This window comes from Oncorhynchus keta, chromosome 1, assembly GCF_023373465.1.
Source record: "Oncorhynchus keta strain PuntledgeMale-10-30-2019 chromosome 1, Oket_V2, whole genome shotgun sequence".
Lineage (NCBI taxonomy): Eukaryota > Metazoa > Chordata > Actinopteri > Salmoniformes > Salmonidae > Oncorhynchus > Oncorhynchus keta.
The window spans coordinates 76,465,899-76,487,383 of record NC_068421.1 but is presented as its reverse complement, the minus strand read 5'-3'; the positions used below and the strand labels follow the sequence as shown (position 1 = coordinate 76,487,383).

General features: G+C 43.4%; 1 protein-coding gene and 1 long non-coding RNA gene across 6 annotated transcripts in view; one reads left to right on the top strand and one right to left on the bottom strand.

Annotated features, from left to right (window-relative positions):
• The window catches only part of cdh2 (cadherin 2, type 1, N-cadherin (neuronal)), a 62,883-nt gene extending 42,115 nt beyond the window's left edge, over positions 1-20,768 (top strand). The window contains exons 9-16 of the mRNA XM_052461233.1: positions 2,965-3,150; positions 3,657-3,910; positions 4,041-4,183; positions 6,317-6,550; positions 8,037-8,270; positions 11,100-11,239; positions 12,762-12,923; positions 19,212-20,768. Of these exons, the coding sequence (XP_052317193.1) occupies positions 2,965-3,150; positions 3,657-3,910; positions 4,041-4,183; positions 6,317-6,550; positions 8,037-8,270; positions 11,100-11,239; positions 12,762-12,923; positions 19,212-19,418 (1,560 nt within the window). The 3' untranslated portion in view covers positions 19,419-20,768. The remainder of the gene's footprint in view (positions 1-2,964; positions 3,151-3,656; positions 3,911-4,040; positions 4,184-6,316; positions 6,551-8,036; positions 8,271-11,099; positions 11,240-12,761; positions 12,924-19,211) is intronic.
• On the bottom strand, positions 12,933-18,587 carry LOC127907229 (uncharacterized). Of its 5 annotated transcripts, none has more exons than XR_008063815.1 (4): positions 18,454-18,587; positions 18,302-18,377; positions 17,694-17,769; positions 12,933-17,617 (listed from the first exon to the last, which is right to left on the bottom strand). It is a non-coding gene; the product is annotated as an uncharacterized LOC127907229 (long non-coding RNA). The 5 variants fall into 5 exon arrangements; XR_008063818.1 differs by lacking the exon at positions 18,302-18,377 and adding an exon at positions 17,846-17,921 and having other exon boundaries at positions 18,378-18,570; XR_008063816.1 differs by lacking the exon at positions 18,454-18,587 and adding an exon at positions 17,846-18,073 and having other exon boundaries at positions 18,226-18,316.
• Positions 20,769-21,485: the final 717 nt, after the last annotated feature.

Genomic DNA, 21,485 nt, shown 5'->3' with positions numbered 1-21,485 from the left:
CTGACCCGGTCTCTCCAGATCTCCTAACAGTACTATTTCTAGGGTCAATTTTAGATCAATGCTATGCATTTTCAGCCATTCCTGAACCTGAGACCAGAAACAGGCTACCTGAGAACAATACCAAACTAAATGGTCTATTGATTCTGTAACCTCACAACAAAATCTGCAGAACTTCGATGATTTTATGCCCCAAATATTCAACATTTTGTTGGAGGCAGGAATTGTATATAATAATTTTAGCTGAAAAGCACAAAGTCTTGAATCTTGCGTTGTTTTATACTGTATATCAACTCATACACCCTGTACCATGGAATCGGTAGATCAAAAATCTCTTCCCAACTATTTTGCAATCTGTATGGTACAGTTGTCAACATCCTGGTCCTCAAATGAAACTGGTAAACTTTCCTATTTATGCTATTTTTATTCCTCCGCCAGTTTTGATCCTTTATATTGGGCAGACAGACCAGTTCCCTACCTCCTCCCGCTGCCACCCGCCTCCTCCATGTTGGGGGCAATGCTGTAATCAATTGATTGTACTCTTGGATTTAGCAGACCTTCCCGTACAATTCTGATAACTCCACGAAGGACATAACTCTACCATTACAATTTGCAATATAATTTCAGAACAAAACGACCTGTTCAAACATCTTTCCCATAAATACAGGTATTTTATCAACCAGCACATTTTAGTTCAGCCATAATATTTGTTGTAATATTTGTTCTATGTTTTCAGGGCGGTGAAATTTGAAATTGCAGCCAGCTCTGCAATGCTTGTTTGAAAAAGACAGATACTTTGAAAAAAAAAATCAATTAATCGAAAATGAGACATGGCAATCTGCACAAAGGCAAAAAGGCCATTTTTAAACAATGTATGAGCTTTTCTTATTAATCTACTTGAGAACCATTTAGGGTTCAAATAAAACTTTTGAAGGAATGAAGCTTTTAGAGAGAGCTTTAGTGCTTTTATATTTAATCATCTCAACCCACCCAATTCATATTCATTATATAGATAGGCTCGTTTTATTTTGTCTGGTTTAGCGTCCCAGATGTGATTTGATATGATTTGAAAAACGAATCGTCAGGAGTAGGCAGCGCCATAAGTAAGTGAGTAAACTGAGATATGACTAAGGAGTTAATCAGGGCAATTTTTCCATAAATAGACAGGTATTTACCTCTCCATGGTTGCAGGATCTTGTCTATTTTTTACACATTTTCTATTGAAATTCATTGTGGAGAGCTTATTTATATCTTTTGTGATATGAATACCGATAGGTAAGCTGCAGGGTAATGTAAAAGTTGTATTTTTTAAGGATCCAATACGTAATATTGTACACTTATCATAATTAGGTTCTAGTCCAGAGAGTAAAGAAAAGTTATCTTTAATGAGACATTGCAGCGATCTAGCTTGAGGACCTAAAACATAAAACTTGACTCACCGGCATACATGGGCACCTTTGTTTTTAAGCCTTGGATTTCTAATCCTCTAATGTTGTTATTGGATCTGATTTCAATAGCTAGCATTTCAATGGCCATAAAGAATTGATATGGTGACAGCGGACACCCTTGTTTAAATCCTCTTGACAATTCAAAACTCTCTGAGAAGTAGCAGTTATTTACTATTTTTCCCCTGGGGTTGCTATACATTATTTTGACCCATTTTATAAGAGAATTACCAACATTTAAAAAATCCAGGCATTTATAAATCAAATCCAGTCTTACTTTATCAATGCCTTTTCAAAATCTGCTATAAATACCATTCCTGGCTTCTTATATGTTTCATGATGTTCTATTATATCTAGTAGTTGTCATATATTATCTCCAATGTATCATCCATGTAAAAAAAACCTGTCTGATCAGGATGAACAATACCTGGTAAAAACCCTTTTAATTCTGAGTGCTATGCATTTTGCTCGTATTTTTGCACCACAACATTGAAGTGTAAGGGGCCTCCAGTTTTTTAGATAGACTGGGTCTTTATATTTTAGTATTGTTTTTATTGCTATCTACCTGTACTATTAGTTCATGGATTTCCCTTGTTAGTTTTGTTTCTTTAGCCTGAAACTGCTTTTTTTATTATTGATGAATATTGAATTGAATGACCCCTGAAGGTACATTTAAAGGTATTCCAAACAATAAGGGGATTTACTGAACCTATTTTATACTGGAAAAATTCAGTTATGAATTGTTTTGTCTTAAAAATAAGTTGTCCTCCAGTAAACTTAGATTAAATTTCCAATATCCCCGTCCACATGGAAAATCTATGAGTTATGTGAATGCCAATTAGATGATGATCCGATCTCATTCTGTCTCCTATTAAAACTTTTTGAACCTTTGATGCCAGAGAGAAAGAGACTAAGTAGGCAAGACGACTAGCTTGTCTTCGCCATGTAAATCTCACTAGGTTGGGGTTTTTTAGTCTCCAAATATCCACTATTTCTATTGTGTCCATACTATTTTACATTTCCTTATGGGCACGGTGATGATAGTTTGTAGAGTGTTTACCTTTACGGTCCATTGAGGTACTTAACATTGTGTTATAGTCTCCTACCATAATGATTAGATCGTTTGTTGCCTGTAAGTTCAATAAATTGGTATAAATCTTTTCGAAGAAGTGTGGATCATCCTGATTTGGACCATATAGATTAATGAGACAAATCTCTTTTTCGTCCACTTTCATATTCAAAAGGATCCACCTTCCTTGCGAATCATTCCTGATTATTTGCACATTCAGATCAAAATTGTTGTTAATTAATATCATCACACCCTTTGAGTTCCTTTTTCCATGACAGAAAATGATTTCACCACCCCATTCCTTTTTCCACGCAACTTCATCTAAGGATGTAGAGTGAGTTTCCTGTAAACGTACTGTATATGTTGTATTCCTTGTCTTTTCGCCATGTAAAGACTGATACATTTTTCATCTCTCACTCCCTCATCACTCTCTCCCTGCCCCTCCCTCTGTAGTTTTATGGAGATGTGCATGAGAACCGTGTGAATGTGATCGTAGCTAACCTGACAGTGACAGACAAGGACCAGCCCCGTACTGCAGCCTGGAGGACTGTGTACAGGATCACCGCTGGAGACCCCACTGGACACTTCTCCATCCCCACTGACCCCACCACCAACGAGGGACTGGTCACTGTGGTCAAGGTAGGACACAGCACATATACATACAGTACAGACTGTACATACAGCACACAGATACACACATCACATATGTTGTGCACAGGCTATGCACACAACATGTACCTCTCTGTATATTTATGTACACACAGACACAGATGCTGCACATGCAAACAACACACAGATAAACACACACATTATAACGGCTAATCACAGGAGCTTGGTGGAACCTTAATTGGGGAGGAAGGGCTCGTGGTAATGGCTGGAGCGGAATGAGTGGAATGGTATCAAATACATCAAACACGTGGTTTCAATGTTAAATAAAGGTTAATTATTTATTTATTTTTATTACAAAAAATGTGTTTGATGCCCTTTATTTTGCTCCGTTCCAGCCATTATTATGAGCCGTCCTCCCGTCAGCAGCCTCCACTGCGGCTAACGTATGTCTATCTGGCCAACAAACTGTATGTCTGTATATATGAGAGTGGCAAACTGGTGAGTATTTGCATGTTTACGTGTCTCTCCATCTCCAGCCCATAGACTATGAGGTCAGTCGCTCCTTTGTGTTGACGGTGCTGGCTGAGAATGAGGTTGCCCTGGCCCGTGGTATCCACCTGCCCCGTCAGTCCACCGCTACCGTGTCTATACGCATTGCAGATGTCAACGAGAGCCCAGAGTTCTCCCCCAACCCTAAAGCCATCAAACTGGAGGAGGGGCTACCAGCCGGCTCGCTACTCACCACCTTCACAGCACAGGACCCTGACAGATACATGCTTCAGAACATACGGTACGGAGAGGAGAGAGAGGGGGGGAGTATATGTTTTATATGTGTTGAATGTGTACGTTTCAAAGGCATTAGAGTGTCATGTTACTTCCTATTGTAATTGTGTTCTCTCATCCTTTTGGTTGATTTCCAGGTATTCAAAGCTGTTTGACCCTGCTAATTGGTTGGAGATAGACCCTGTAAATGGGCGGATCTCCACCATCGCTGTGCTGGACAGGGAGTCTCCCTATGTGAAGAATAACCTCTACAACATCACCTTCATGGCCTCTGACAATGGTGAGTTGTGTGTGTGTGTGTGTGTATGTGTGTGTGTGTGTGTGTGTGTGTGTGTGTGTGTGTGTGTGTGTGTGTGTGTGTGTGTGTGTGTGTGTGTGTGTGTGTGTGTGTGTGTGTGTGTGTGTGTGTGTGTGTGTGTGTGTGTACGCCTATACTGTTTTTAGAGCTTCCTGTGTTTATAGTTTTGTTTAATCTGGGAGGATGGGGGATGGGACTCAATCTTACTATTCACATTCATTAAATTCAATTACAATCCATTCAGTCTGAATCACTTTCTTGGCACAATAATACAAATATGTTGTTGCCAAAATCCCCCCAAACTTCTAAGACAATCTCATATGACAATGGCAGGACTACTTCTGAAAATGATATGTATACGGATGAGCATACAAAGTAGTGCTCTAATACACATTCTCCAAAAACACTCTCTCCCGGTCACATGCACACACACACACACACATACACACACCACAGAGCCCCTGCTGTGTTTTAGCTTTATTCTGACTGAGCTCTTCATTGTGCTTTTGCCAAATACACTCGCACACCCTCCTGCTCACACACATGCACGCACGCACGCACGCACGCGCGCACACACGCACGCACACACACACACACACACACACACACACACACACACACACACACACACACACACACACACACACACACACACACACACACACACACACACACACACACACACACACACACACACACACACACACAGGCAGATGTGTGCCTCAGACAGCCTCCCTAACATACTGATCTCTCTCTGCCTCATTCCCTTACTCACTCTCCTAGTGTGTTGAATCACATGTTTCTCTCATTGCATCTCTTATTTAGAAGAGGTCAGATGTAGCTGTTGATGGGGTGTTGTTTTGAGAAGTTTGGTTGTTGAACATGGGTGTGGCATAATATTTTGTATGACAGCATGATTCCTGTTTGTTTTGAATGCTGTAATGTGCCTTTGAGATTCTTATTACGCTGTGTTTCTGGCAGTGGTTGAAACCAAAATTTTACAATCGTTTCGTTCTGAACAGACCCACTATTTTTGTTTGTTTTTCGTTCCACTGTTCAGACCAGCAAAATAAAGTTCTGAACCGGTTCGAACCAAAAGAACATACTGTTTATATTGGTCCTTTCTTTTCCTTTTTTAACCTGTGAAACCAAATGTTTTTACATTTCGCTCATTAAATGACTTCACCAATCAGTGCGGATAGAGCAGACAAGCTAGTTGTTTACATGCATGATGGACAGACAAGTGTAGCCCATGGCGCAAGATACGACTGAAAATGTGCAGGTGGAGAAAGAGCTAGAGAGGGTTGAGGAGGAGACTTGAAACGCTGGACATCTTGTTATGACATTATATGAATTAGGTCTACAGAATTATACCGAGGAGGAGTGGCTTCTATGGAGGAACTTTGAATGTCCTTTGACATAGCTTGAGATAGCTAACAAGCTTGAGTGTGCAGAGTAGTATCAGAATTAAAAACACATCTTACCTTTTTGTAGTTAATAAATCCAATGTGAAACATGATAACTAGGCCTGTTGTATCCTTAACTCGCATTGAAAAAGTGAATCCATTATTCTATAGCTAATAAAAAATCGGCCTCACTATCTCCTGAATCAAGCATTAATGTAACGTTAGTACAGTTAGTAGGCTATGCTTCAGAGGGGGGAGGGGGAGGTAGCCTAAACATGCACAGGCAAAGATTTTTTGCTTGCAGGCAGACACTGGAATACATTTTTGAGTGAGGGTTTTTCCTAGGCGCTTAGTTGGTTTTGTTGTTGTACTAGATGGCTGGAACGTAAAATAACATTATTAGCCAGTTCCCATGCATTTAAAATAACAATTCTGTTCCGGAATTGTATGGATCACTTTCGTTTCCATTCCTTGAAAAATTATGTTTTTTTCCGGTATTCAGTTCTGTTCTCTGAACCGGTTCCAACCCCTGGTATCTCCTCTCAACATATAAATAGTTCAGTACAGTATCTATGTTGCACCAAACAGGTTGCCTTTTTGTCATTTTTTTGTAATATTCCTTCCTATCTAAGGGGCCTTTTTCTCCTCTTTGCTTATCTCACTGGTCTCTCCTTCTCTCTCTCCTCCATCCCTCCATCCTCTCTCTCAGGCATCCCCCCTGCCAGTGGTACGGGTACGTTACAGATGTACCTTTTAGACATAAACGACAATGCTCCTCATGTCTTCCCTCCGGAAGTGGAGATGTGTGAGAAGCCTGAGCCCAACGCCATCAACATCACCGCCAGCGACCCAGATCTGACCCCTAATGCCGGCCCCTTTGCCTTCGAACTGGCCAACCGGCCGGCAGACGCACGACGAAACTGGACCCTCACACGCCTCAATGGTTAGTGTGTGTCTGTGTTTTATCTTTCCTGTCTTTCTTCCACTCCCTGTCACTACATTTCTCTATTGCCCTCAATGAAATAAAAAAATGCTTTATTGCCATGACAAAATAACTTGTTCAAAATTGTTCCCCGTCTCACTCTGTCTCTTTCTTTCTCTCACCTTCCCTATATTACTCTCTCTCAATTCAATTCAATATACTGACATGTAAAGTCTTAATTGACATGGAAAGTAAAACACTTACATTGCCAAAGTAAACACTTAAGCTGAGTGTACAAAACGTTAGGAACACCTGCTCTTTCCATGACAAAGACTGACCAGGTGAATCCAGTTGAAAGCTATGATCCCTTATTGATGTCACTTCTTAAATCCACTTTAGTCAATGTAGATGAAGGGGAGGAGACAGGTTAAAGAAGTATTTCTAAGCCTTGAGACAATTGAGATATGGCTTGTGAATGTATGCCATTCAGAGGGTGAATGGGCAAGGCAAAAGATGAATGCCTTTGAACAGGGTATGGTAGTTGCGCCAGGCGCACCGGTTTGAGCGTGTCAAGAACTGGAACGATGCTGGGTTTTTCATGCTCAACAGTTTCCCATGTGTATCAAGAATGGTCCACCACCCAAAGGACATCCAGCCAACCTGACTTCTAGTGGTAACCTGACTTCTAGTGGTAACCTGACTTCTAGTGGTAACCTGACTTCTAGTGGTAACCTGACTTCTAGACTTCTTGTGGTAACCTGACTTCTAGTGGTAACCTGACTTCTAGTGGTAACCTGACTTCTAGACTTCTAGAGGTAACCTGACTTCTAGTGGTAACCTGACTTCTAGACTTCTAGTGGTAACCTGACTTCTAGAGGTAACCTGACTTCTAGACTTCTTGTGGTAACCTGACTTCTAGACTTCTAGAGGTAACCTGACTTCTAGTGGTAACCTGACTTCTAGACTTCTAGTGGTAACCTGACTTCTAGTGGTAACCTGACTTCTAGAGGTAACCTGACTTCTAGTGGTAACCTGACTTCTAGAGGTAACCTGAATTCTAGTGGTAACCTGACTTATAGTGGTAACCTGACTTCTAGAGGTAACCTGACTTCTAGACGTCTTGTGGTAACCTGACTTCTAGACTTCCAGTGGTAACCTGACTTCAAGAGGTAACCTGACATCTAGAGGTAACCTGACTTCTAGTGGTAACCTAACTTCTAGACTTCTAGTGGTAACCTGACTTCTAGACGTCTTGTGGTAACCTGACTTCTAGACTTCTAGTGGTAACCTGACTTCTCTCTCTGTCTCTATTTTTCTCTCTCCCTCATTCCCTGTCTATCCTGTCTCTTTATTTCTCTATTTCTCCCCCTCCCTCCCTCTCTCTCTCTTACTCCCCCTCCCTCCTTCCCTCCCTCCATAACTCTCTCTTACTCCCCCTCCCTCCCTAACTCTCTCTCTCTCTCTTACTCCCCCTCCCTGCCTAACTCTCTCTCTCTCTCAATCCCAGGTGAATATGCTCAGATCAGGCTGCGGATAGGTTTTCTGGAGAGTGGTATCTACGAGGTTCCAATCATCATCACAGACTCAGGAAACCTGCCCATGTCCAATACATCCTACCTGAGGGTCAAGGTGTGTCAGTGTGATCACCATGGAGATTGTGTGGACATGGAACGCATCATCGCAGCAGGCCTGGGCACTGGAGCCATCATCGCCATCCTCATCTGTATCATCATAATGCTAGGTCAGTCTGATTGTATGCAGGCACACACACATCTTATAGCTACAGAACATCATCTATGTACAGTACCAGTCAAAAGTTTGGACACACCTACTCATTCCAGGGTTTTTCTTTATTTGTACTATTTTCTACATTGTAGAATAATAGTGAAGACATCAAAACTATGAAATAACACACATATCATGTAGTAACCAAAAAAGTGTAAAACAAATCAAAATATATTTTCAGCATATGTGGGAACTCTTTCAAGACTGTTGGAAAAGTATTCCAGGTGACTGACTACCTCATGAAGTTAGTTGAGAGAATGCCAAGAGTGTGCCAAGCTGTCATCAAGGCAAAGGGGTACTACTTTGAAGAATCTCAAATATTAAATATATTTTAATTTGTTTAACACTTTTTTGGTTTCTACATGATTACATATGTGTTTTTTCAAAGTTTTGATGTTTTCACTATTGTTTTACAATGTAGAAAATAGTAAAAAATAAAGAAAAACCCTGGAATGAGTTGGTGTGCCCAAACTTTTGACTGGTACTGTAAACGTTTGGCATCCTCGCTGCTCCTCCCAGACAGCAGCTACAGTAGATTACAGTAGCTACATTAAAAGCTATCCTTAAATCTGCCTTCCCCAAACGTAAGCTCCCCCTTTAGGAGATAAGTACCCCTCCCCCACTGCATAGAACCCTCCTCACGACAGCCTCTTGACAGCCCTCCACCAGTCTCCTCCAGTCTCCCCCAGCCTCGCCCACCTACCACCAGCCTCCCCACCCCCCCTTCTCAGTCAATCTCTGAAAATCCGCCCAGATTATGTGGATCAAACCAGGCAAACTTATCAAGCTCCCGTCAAGCTTTAAAACTCCTCTCCTGATTCTCTTTACATGGCAGAGAAATATGGTTGAATTAAAACTAAAGCTGCATATTGTCTGTTTATAGGTATTCATCCTTACCTTCTTTCTATTTTCTTCTACCCTGCCCCTATCTCCTTCCCCCTCGTTCTTCTCCCCCCCCCCCTCATTTCTCTCTCTCTGTCTGTGTTAAGCAAATGTAGTGCAAATGTGGCCTTTGATGCAATGTGCACTACATTTGGCAGTACATAGTCAAATCATTCTTTAAGTTTTGATCAGTCACAGTGGTCAGGTATTCTGCCACTGTGTACTCTCTGTTTAGGGCCAAATAGCAATCTAATTTGCTCAGATTTTTGGTTTATTATTTCCAATGTGTCAAGTAATTATCTTTTTGTTTTCTCATGATTTGGTTAGAGCTCTCTCTCTCGCTCCCTCTCTATCTATTGCTCCCCCTCTCTCTCTCTCTCTCTCTCTCTCTCCCTCCTTACCTGTCTAGCTCCCTTCCTCTCTCTCTCTTTCTCTCTCTCTCTCTGTTAAGCAAATGTGGTGTAAATGTGGCCTTTGATGCAATGTGCACTAGTGCTGATATCACATTTAAACGGATCAAATTAAATGGTGGGGAAGTTCTAATGATCCACCAACTCCCTCCCCATCCACAGGCTGGACTGGTCATACAAAGGCTCCTAAATAACCAACTCCCTCCCCATCCACAGGCTGGACTGGTCATACAAAGGCTCCTAAATAACCAACTCCCCCCATCCACAGGCTGGACTGGTCATACAAAGGCTCCTAAATAACCAACTCCCTCCCCATCCACAGGCTGGACTGGTCATACAAAGGCTCCTAAATAACCAACTCCCTCCCCATCCACAGGCTGGACTGGTCATACAAAGGCTCCTAAATAACCAACTCCCTCCCCATCCACAGGCTGGACTGGTCATACAAAGGCTCCTAAATAACCAACTCCCTCCCCATCCACAGGCTGGACTGGTCATACAAAGGCTCCTAAATAACCAACTCCCTCCCCATCCACAGGCTGGACTGGTCATACAAAGGCTCCTAAATAACCAACTCCCTCCCCATCCACAGGCTGGACTGGTCATACAAAGGCTCCTTAATAACCAACTCCCTCCCCATCCACAGGCTGGACTGGTCATACAAAGGCTCCTAAATAACCAACTCCCTCCCCATCCATAGGCTGGACTGGTCATACAAAGGCTCCTTAATAACCAACTCCCTCCCCATCCACAGGCTGGACTGGTCATACAAAGGCTCCTAAATAACCAACTCCCTCCCTATCCACAGGCTGGACTGGTCATACAAAGGCTCCTTAATAACCAACTCCCTCCCCATCCACAGGCTGGACTGGTCATACAAAGGCTCCTAATCCATAACTGGTCAACAAAGGCCCTAACCAACCCTCCCCATCCACAGGCTGGACTGGTCATACTCCCTCCCCAAAGGCTCCTAAATAACCAACTCCCTCCCCATCCACAGGCTGGACTGGTCATACAAAGGCTCCTAAATAACCAACTCCCTCCCCATCCACAGGCTGGACTGGTCATACAAAGGCTCCTAAATAACCAACTCCCTCCCCATCCATAGGCTGGACTGGTCATACAAAGGCTCCTAAATAACCAACTCCCTCCCCATCCACAGGCTGGACTGGTCATACAAAGGCTCCTAAAATAACAGGCTGGACTTTTTTAACCAACTCCCTCCCCATCCACAGGCTGGACTGGTCTACAAAGGCTCTAAATAACCAACTCCCTCCCCATCAGGCTGGACTGGTCATACAAAGGCTCTAAATCTCTCTCTCTCTCTCTCTCTCTCTCCTAGGCTGGACTGGTCTCTCTAAATAACCAACTCCCTCCCCATCCACAGGCTGGACTGGTCTACAAAGGCTCCTAAAATAATCAGATTTTTTTCTTTCTCTCTCTCTCTCTCTCTCTCTCTCTCTCTCTCTCTCTCTCTCTCTCTGTGTGTGTAGTGATGGTGTTGTTCTTTGTGATGTGGATGAAGAGGAGGGATAAGGAACGTCAGGCTAAGCAGCTGCTGATCGACCCGGAGGACGATGTCAGAGACAACATACTGAAGTACGACGAAGAGGGAGGAGGAGAGGAGGACCAGGTAGAGTAAGCAAACAAACACAGATGGACGCACACACTGATGAACGGACACACACACATACACAGGAGTACCAGGTACACACACATGTATGACCACACGCACGCACGCTAATCACGCTGCTAGCATTAGCATAATGGTAGCATAGCCACACAGACACACAGATACACACACACACACTGAGGGACTGTAACATTGGCAGTTGTAGGACCAAACCAACCAGTCATTGGATATTAATTGAGCTCTGAGGGGAGGTGATAAACATTTATCGCCATGGTGCTGGCATGGGAGGTAGGGGTTAGGGCGAGAGGCCATCTTTCACTGCGGTGGATGGTACTCCCCTCCCTCCCGCTGTTGCATCGGGGAATCGGCAGTGCTGGGAAATGAACTGTTGGAGAGTGGATTGGCTAGTTCCCCCTGATCACCCCCTGCTGTGGGATGGATTAGTAATGTCTGTCTGGACCTCCTAGTAGGGAGGGGTTAGGGGGCATGGCTAGGCCGGCGACAGCTACAGGAGCAGTCACGCGGTCTGGCTCACTGGTGCTACACTGAGGCCAGTTGCGGAGGTTGCATCCCTATGGGTTCTGGTCAAAGTAGTGCACTATAAACGTATTAGGATGACATTTGGTCTCTCTGACACAAACACAGCCAGGCATACAGTTACAGAACAGCCTCTCAAATAAAACACACCCTCACTGCACATGTTACATTTTGAAGTGGTAATATGATTTCATCAGATTTTTGTGAACCTAACCTACCATCCTGGTATCAAAGATTGAGCATGGCAAGCAGTGACAACGCCCAGCTATTTTTCTCCAGTTACAATGGCTCCTTGGCTGGCTGTAGAGATGGTTGTGGCTACATCCCAAATGGCACCCTATTCCATATACAATGCACTACTTTTTAGTGCATTGGGCACTGATCAAAGGTAGTGCAGAATAAATGAATGCAATTGGGGACTCAGCCTGGTCCTCTTCTCCTCTGTCTGGAAAATAACAATATAACCAAGGCCAGGGACAAACCCATCTGTATTTATCCCGCCATTTCCTCTCCTCCTCTTCTGTTCTCTCTGTCCTTCATGTTATTGTGGCATTCACACTTCTCCCCTGAAATCATTTCAGTGGTCAGCTATTGCAGTGAACAATGTCCAAGGTGGTTACATGACCAGGTTTTATTGTCCCTGAAAAGGGTCATTTAGTCCATTTCCCCTGGAGATTGATGTTTCATCATGTGTTTCCGGACGATTCATCAATGAATCAGACACTCCATTCAAAAGTAGAAAGGATCAGAGGACATATCTCTTAATCTTCTATCTCTCTTTCTCTCTCGCTCTCTCTGTCTCACCCACTCTGGTTAAAACTGCCATTTCTTTGTGAGACACATGGTAGGGAAACGGATGATCTCCACATGTGTAGTACCCACCTTGAACTACTCTTCCTCTCTATATCTCTCCCTCCACACCCCCCTCCCTCCCCCAACCCTCTCTCTCTATTTTCCCCACATCTCTCTATCCCCCCCTCTCCAGGACTATGACCTGAGCCAGCTGCAGCAGCCTGATGCGTTGGAGCCAGAGATGGTAAAGGTGGGAATCAGGCGTATGGACGAGAGACCCCTCCACCAGGACCACCTGTACCCCCTCCGCTCTGCTGCACCACACCCAGGAGATATAGGAGACTTCATCCATGAGGTAGTTACAGAGTGTGTGTTTTTTCTGTTGGGGGAGTGGGTGGTGTGTGTGTGTGTGTGTGTGTGTGTGTGTGTGTGTGTGTGTGTGTGTGTGTGTGTGTGTGTGTGTGTGTGTGTGTGTGTGTGTGTGTGTGTGTGTGTGTGTGTGTGTGTGTGTGTGTGTGTGTGTGTGTGTGTGTGTGTGTGTGTGTGTGTGTGTGTGTTCATTATTGTGCTTGCTTGCATGTGTGTCATTGTGTGAAACTGTGTGTGAAACTATGTGTATGAGATTGTGTTTATGCTTGTGTGTATGTGACTCACTGTGTGACACAGGAAGAGAGGGAGCATCCCTGTCTCTATGTGTAATTTTTAATGAGCTTTTCTAACAGTGCAGATTAGCGTGGTACAGACATGGGCAGGCCTGCTGGCTAATTTAAGGTTTTGTTTAGCTGCTCTTCCTGGGGTCCACATGAAACATACACATACATGACCAAGTACAGAACAGCTATACACAAGAACATGAGCTATTACATTAAATTCAAAATAAAATAAAAAGTTATATATTGGAAAGCCACCAAGAGACATGTAAAAAAGACTATTTAGACACTATCATATCGTATATACATATTCTTATTCTTATATACAGTACAGTTGAAGTAGATATTTAAAAAGATGAGAGGTGCTGTGATACAATGGTTTTTTTAGCTGTTTTTCAAAGCTAAACACTGCTTTTTGCCTGAGTAACCTCTTGTGGCAGAGCATCCCATAATGACATGGCTCTACCTAAATGCGATGCATTAAATCTGTTTTTAGTCTGGGTACAGTGAAGAAACTCATAGTGGCATGTCTGCTGGGGTATGGCTGTAGTGTAAGTATTCAGACCCCTTTACCTTTCCCACATTTTGTTACGTTACAGCCTTATTCTAAAATTGATTAAATTGGTGTTTTTCTCCTCATCAATCTACACACAATACCCCATATTGACGAAGCAAAAACATTTTTGCAAAACAAACTGAAATATAACATTTACATAACTATTCTGTCAGGACCCGGTTACGAACCCGGGTCTCCGGAGTGAGAAACAGTCACTTAACCAACTGAGCCACGAATAGTCGGCAGAACCCAGAAGATGAGGCAGACACAGCAGTACTTGAGACGATGTATTTAATGAAGTAAAAAGTGAAGTCCTTCAGGAAAACATGAAACTCCACAACCTCAAAAGGAATTCCACAAGAACAAAGGTAATCCTCCAAGACAAAAAGGTAAATCCACAAGGTGGTAGGTATAGCATAAAAAGCCTCAAAAGATACTCAAAAATAAATAAACAAGAACAAAAAAAAGAATTCCACAAGAGAGTCCACCGGGATCAACAAGAGTTCACAGAATACTAGGGCTGGGTGCTAACATACAAACACAGAGCAAAGAACTGAGGAAAACTAAGGGTTTAAATACAATCAGGGGAAATGAGGCACAGGTGCAAATAATAATGGGGATCAAGGGAAAACAAAAGGTCAAAAAGCACAATGGGGGCATCTAGTGACCAAAAACCGGAACAACCCTGGCCAAATCCTGACATATTCAGACCCTTTAATCAGTACTTTGTTGAAGTACCTTTGGCAGCGATTACAGACGCGAGTCTTCTTGGGTGTGATCCTACAAGCTTGGCACACCTGTATTTGAGGAGTTTCTCCCATTCTTCCCCGCAGATCCTCTCAAGTTCTGTCAGGTAGGATGGGGAGTGTTGCTGCACAGCTATTTTAAGGTCTCTCCAGAGATGTTTGATCTGGTTCAAGTCCGGGATCTGGGTGGGCCACTCAAGGACATTCAGAGACTTTTCCCGAAGCCACTCCTGAATTGTTTTGGCTGTGTGCTGAAGTCTGAGGTCCTGAGCGCACTGGAGCAGGTTTACATCAAGGATGTTTCTGTACTTTGCTCTGTTCATTTTTCCCTCGATCCTGACTAGTATCCCAGAGATAGGAACACAAGCATTTAGCTACACCCGCAATAACATCTGATAAATATGTGTATGCCGGACTTGATTTCCTGTACGTTACCACGATCGCACCATGAGTAGTTAATCATGAAACCTCCACCTTTCTTTTTCCTGAGAGAGCTCTTTATTCCTGTCTGTGCGATGTACTGAGAACCCAGCTGGCTGTATGGACAGGGACAGTATATCCGGAGAGAGGTATGAATCCTTGAAACAGAATGTTACAATTCCTGATTATCTCTGGACGGAGAAGCTTGTCTACTTTATTGTCCAGGAACCAAACATTAGCAAGTAATACAGTGCATTCGGAAAGTATTCAGACCCCTTGACTTTTTCCGCATTTTATTACGTGACAGCCTTATTCTGAAATTGATTAAATTATATTCAGACTCTTTGCTATGAGAATCGAAATTGAGCTCAGGTGCATCCTGTTTCGTTTGACCATCCTTGAGATGTTTCTGCAACTTGATTGTAGTCCACTAGTGGTAAATGTAATTGATTGGACATGATTTGGAAAGGCACACACCTGTCTATATAAGATCCCTCAGTTGAAAGTGTAAGTCAGAGCAAAAACCAAGCCATGAGGTCGAAGGAATTGTCCGTAGAGCTCCGAGACATGATTGTGTCGAGGCACAGATCTGGGAAAGGGTACAAAAACATTTCTGCGGCATTGAAGATCCCCAAGAACACAGTGGCCTCCATCATTCGTAAATGGAAGAAGTTTGGAACCACCAAAACTCTTCCTAGAGCTGGCCGCCCGGCCAAACTGAGCAATCAGGGGAGAAGGGCCTAGGTCAGGGAGGTGACCAAGAACCCGATGGTCACTGTGACAGAGCTCAAGAGTTCTTCTGGAGATGGGAGAACCTTCCAGAAGGACAACCATCTCTGCACCACTCCACCAATCAGGCCTTTATGATAGAGTGGCCAGACGGAAGCCACTCTTCAGTAAAAGGCACGTGACAGCCCAATTGGAGTTTGCCAAAAGGCCTCGAAAGAACTCTCAGACCATGTGAAACAAGATTCCCTGGTCTGATTAAACCAAGATTGAACTCTTTGGCTGGAATGCCAAGTGTCACATCTGGAAGAAACCAGGCACTGCTCATCACCTGCCCAATACCATCCCTACAGTAAAGCATGGTGGTGGCACTATCATGCTGTGGGGATGTTTTTCAGAGGCAGGGACTGGGAGACTAGTCAGGATTGAGGGAAAGATGAACAGAGCAAAGTACAGAGAGATCCTTGATAAAATCCTGCTCCAGAGCTCTCAGTACCTTAGACTGGGGAAAAGGTTTACCTTCCAACTGGACAACGACCCTAAGCCCACAGCCAAGACACAACAAGAGTGGCTTTGGGAAAAGTCTCTGAATGTCCCCTTGAGGGGCCATGCCAGAGGCCAGACTTGAACCTGATCCAACATCTCTGGAAATACCTTAAAATAGCTATGCAGCATCGCTCCCCATCCAACCTGACAGAGCTTGAGAGGATCTGCAGAGAACAATGGGAGAAACTCCCCAAATACAGGTGTGTCAAGCTTGCAGCGTCATACCCAAGAAGACTGTAATCGCTGCCAAAGGTGCTTCAACAAAGTACTGAGTAAAGGGTCTGAATACTTACAGTTGAAGTCGTACGTTTACATACACTTAGGTTGGAGTCATTAAAACTCATTTTTCAACCACTCCACAAATTTATTTTAACAAACTATCGTTTTGGCAAGTCGGTTAGGACATCTACTTTGTGCATGACACAAGTACTTTTTCCAACAATTGTTTACAGACAGATTATAATTAACTTCTATTTCACTGTATCACAATTCCAGTGGGTCAGAAGTTTACATACACTAAGTTGACTGTGCCTTTAAACAGCTTGGAAAATTCCAGAAAATGATGTCATGGCTTTAGAAGCTTCTGATAGGCTAATTGACATCATTTGAGTCAATTGGAGGTGTCCCTGTGGATGTATTTCACATTCTTAAAATAAAGTGGTGATCCTAAATGGCATAAGACAGGCAATGGTTACTAGGATTAAATGTCAGGAATTGTCAAAAACTGAGTTTAAATGTATTTGGCTAACTGTATGTGAGTTTATGTCTATAGCTAGACGAGGTTCATGCTTGTCGAGCTGTTTATACATGTCTTTCAATTGATGACGTTGTTCTTCCTACGCTGAGTGTGTGTATGTCACTAGGTTAGGCAGGCAGGATAGAGATTTCTGCTAAACACAGCTCTGAATAATGAGGCGAGCTGTCATACATGACGAGCTGATCTAGACTGTTTAATCTAGCAGAAATGACATGCCGATGCTTCTTCCACTGCCTCACTCCTCAAATCTATCAAATGAAGAAGACAGTTGGGGGTATGGCATGCAGAAATCCCCAAAACATGTCTAGAGCTTCAGCTTATCAGATTTGCTTTATTAGTTTTAGCACTGAGACAAGACGTCAGTCAATAATAACACTTTATGACAAAGTTATAATAAATTCTGTCAGTTGTGGTGTAGTAGGGCGCGTGTGTGTAATCTGCTGAATCTCCTCAGAGAGACTACCCAGCATCTGTCCAGCCTGACCTAAATAATCCTCTCTTCTCTCCTTCCTCTCTTCTCTCCTCCCTCCATAATCCCTCCTTCTTCTCCTCTTCCCTTGCTCTCCTACTACCTAAATCTCATTCATTCTCTTCTCTCCTCCCTCCATAATCCCTCCTTCTTCTCCTCTTCCCTTGCTCTCCTACTACCTAAATCTCATTCATTATCTTCTCTCCTCCCTCCATAATCCCTCCTTCTTCTCCTCTTCCCTTACTCTCCTACTACCTAAATCTCATTCATTCTCTTCTCTCCTCCCTCCATAATCCCTCCTTCTTCTCCTCTTCCCTTGCTCTCCTACTACCTAAATCTCATTCATTATCTTCTCTCCTCCCTCCATAATCCCTCCTTCTTCTCCTCTTCCCTTGCTCTCCTACTACCTAAATCTCATTCATTCTCTTCTCTCCTCCCTCCATAATCCCTCCTTCTTCTCCTCTTCCCTTGCTCTCCTACTACCTAAATCTCATTCATTCTCTTCTCTCCTCCCTCCATAATCCCTCCTTCTTCTCCTCTTCCCTTGCTCTCCTACTACCTAAATCTCATTCATTCTCTTCTCTCCTCCCTCCATAATCCCTCCTTCTTCTCCTCTTCCCTTGCTCTCCTACTACCTAAATCTCATTCATTCTCTTCTCTCCTCCCTCCATAATCCCTCCTTCTTCTCCTCTTCCCTTGCTCTCCTACTACCTAAATCTCATTCATTCTCTTCTCTCCTCAATCCATAATCCCTCCTTCTTCTCCTCTTCCCTTGCTCTCCTACTACCTAAATCTCATTCATTCTCTTCTCTCCTCCCTCCATAATCCCTCCTTCTTCTCCTCTTCCCTTACTCTCCTACTACCTAAATCTCATTCATTCTCTTCTCTCCTCCCTCCATAATCCCTCCTTCTTCTCCTCTTCCCTTGCTCTCCTACTACCTAAATCTCATTCATTATCTTCTCTCCTCCCTCCATAATCCCTCCTTCTTCTCCTCTTCCCTTGCTCTCCTACTACCTAAATCTCATTCATTCTCTTCTCTCCTCCCTCCATAATCCCTCCTTCTTCTCCTCTTCCCTTGCTCTCCTACTACCTAAATCTCATTCATTCTCTTCTCTCCTCCCTCCATAATCCCTCCTTCTTCTCCTCTTCCCTTGCTCTCCTACTACCTAAATCTCATTCATTCTCTTCTCTCCTCCCTCCATAATCCCTCCTTCTTCTCCTCTTCCCTTGCTCTCCTACTACCTAAATCTCATTCATTCTCTTCTCTCCTCCCTCCATAATCCCTCCTTCTTCTCCTCTTCCCTTGCTCTCCTACTACCTAAATCTCATTCATTCTCTTCTCTCCTCCCTCCATAATCCCTCCTTCTTCTCCTCTTCCCTTGCTCTCCTACTACCTAAATCTCATTCATTCTCTTCTCTCCTCCCTCCATAATCCCTCCTTCTTCTCCTCTTCCCTTGCTCTCCTACTACCTAAATCTCATTCATTCTCTTCTCTCCTCCCTCCATAATCCCTCCTTCTTCTCCTATTCCCTTGCTCTCCTACTACCTAAATCTCATTCATTCTCTTCCGCCTCTTTTTTCCTGCTTTTTCTCTCTTTCTGTCTCTTCTTTGTTCTCTCTCTTTACCTCTCAACCTCTTTCTCTTTTTCCCTATTTGTCTCCCCCTCTGTCATGCTCTCTCCTTTACTCTCTCTCTATTTACCTATCTCTCCTCCCTCCTCTCATTTTGTCTCTCTCTCTCAACCCTCATCTATTCTCACCCCTCTCCCCAGGGTCTGAAGGCAGCTGATAACGACCCGACGGCGCCCCCCTATGACAGCCTGCTGGTTTTTGACTATGAGGGCAGCGGCTCCACCGCCGGCTCCCTCAGCTCCCTTCACTCGTCTTCCTCCGGCGGAGACCAGGACTACGACTACCTCAGTGACTGGGGCCCGCGCTTCCGCAAGCTGGCAGACCTCTACGGAGGAGGGGACGACTAAGACTAGCCCGTCGCTGGGGCCGGAGAGGGGTCTGGGAAGGGGCGATTGATGGTTGGGATGGGGGTGAATGGGGAGGGGGGCTTTTTTAAGTCATTGCCATGGAAGGAGTGCTGGTTGTGAAGAGACTTTTATTTTGGTGGACTGGAAGAGAGGATCAGAAACTAAATGGAGTACATTGGTGTGGCAACTGCTAGGCTAGCCTGCTAGCATGGAGGATAATTGAGGATAGCGTGGGGTGTTAGACCACATGCTAAGGGTCGCTAACAGTTCGAGTTTGTTTGTGTGGTGACTGCTAACTTAGCCTGTTAGTATACAGGCTAAATGAGGCTAACAGAGTGTTCGCCCACATGCTTAGGGACACAACGCTCAGAGGACAACATTGGAAGGAAACTGACCGTTGGTACTTTGACTGGTGGTTAACAGTGAATGAGAGAGCCTGGGCTCTCACTCAGCGGTTAGCGATACTAAAGACGCTCAGTTACACTTGAATCTCACAGTACAGAAGCACTGGGGTAAAACGTGCCTTTTTGTACATTCGTTTGATTCTGTTGAAGTTTTCTGTTCATCATGACTTTCAAGGTCCTGACTCTCTGATTTCAGGCTGTAAGAGAGAGGATGTTTAAAATGAGGAATGCACGCTTCACCATGTGTGTGTGTAGTGTGTGTGAAAGTTTGTGTGTTTGGGTTACACCTCACTGAGTGTGTATGCTATCATCATTGCCATGGAAACACACAGGATGAACACTCCCCATTGTTGGATCGAGAGCATTGAGTGAAGACATGTACAGTAAATGATAAAAGACTCTAGATAGTTTCCGTCTTTTTATTTGTTTTGCTTTAAGCTTTTTTTCACATTCTAACTTATGCAGCAGGTTGCAAACTAAAACGAGTCACCAGTCCTATATATTGTAGCAAAGATATTGTTTTGATACTCTGAGGTTTGGTCGGTGGAGTCGATCAAAAGTTGGGATAAATTCCATTTAATTTTCAGTCAATTCAGGAAGTAAATTGAAATTACAAATCCAATTTTCCACAATATTTCTCTTTGAGAATAATGTGAAATTGAAATTTCAGTTTACATCCTGAATTGACTAATTTAAAAAGGAATTGATCCCAACTCTGACTAAACCAAGATGATGATGATGAATATGTTGATTCTGTCCATTCATCTGCCTTATTATTCTTCTGGTTCTCATCTCTGATTGGCTACTCACTGTAAACACAAATATGTACAGATTGTATCTTATTTTCTGTAGTTATTTTTTGAGCGTGGTCTCTGAAACACATGCTACTATCCAGAACCCTGTATATGAATACTTTGGATTACAGATTAAACGTTTTTTGCATGTTTTTATCTTTTCATTGTACAAGAAGGATTCAAAATCTTTACAAAAACATGCACACACACACATACACACACACACACACACAATGTTTGTTTTATTGTCCTTTTCTGTCCAAACAATTGATTCCCATTCAAATTTCTATTTCCCCCTAACTCATAAACCTAACACCAAACCTCTAAACTTAACCTTAACTCCTAAACCTAAAATAGTATTTTTCCTTGTGGGGACCAGCGAAATGTCCCCACTTGTCCGAATGTGCCTTGTTTAACTATCCTTGTGAGGACTTCTGTTCCCCGCAAGGATAGTGAAACCACACACACACGGAGAGGGGCACTCCCTTACCTACCCCCAAACCAGGGGTTCCAGCACTTTTTCAGGGCTATATTTTCTCTCTCCTCGCCATCCTTCCATCCCCAGGGTGCACTGTCTCTTCATTATAGGCCGCAGTGTGGTGAAGATTGAGAAGAAGACGTGGGCTGTTAGTGTGAGAGAAGAGACCAGGTGCAGAGAAGAGACCAGACGAGGAATCTGTGGCTAAGGATAAACATAATACTTTACTAAGAAACAGTAACCGCAGGATCACAGGACACTTGAAAAAACAACAAACACTAAGTCTCAAACTTATTCAGGAAACAAACGCACACGGTAAACAATGCAAGCTGCATCGTAGTTGCATTCCGCTGGCAAGAACCACTTGGAGAGAAAGGCGCATGCGTGTAGT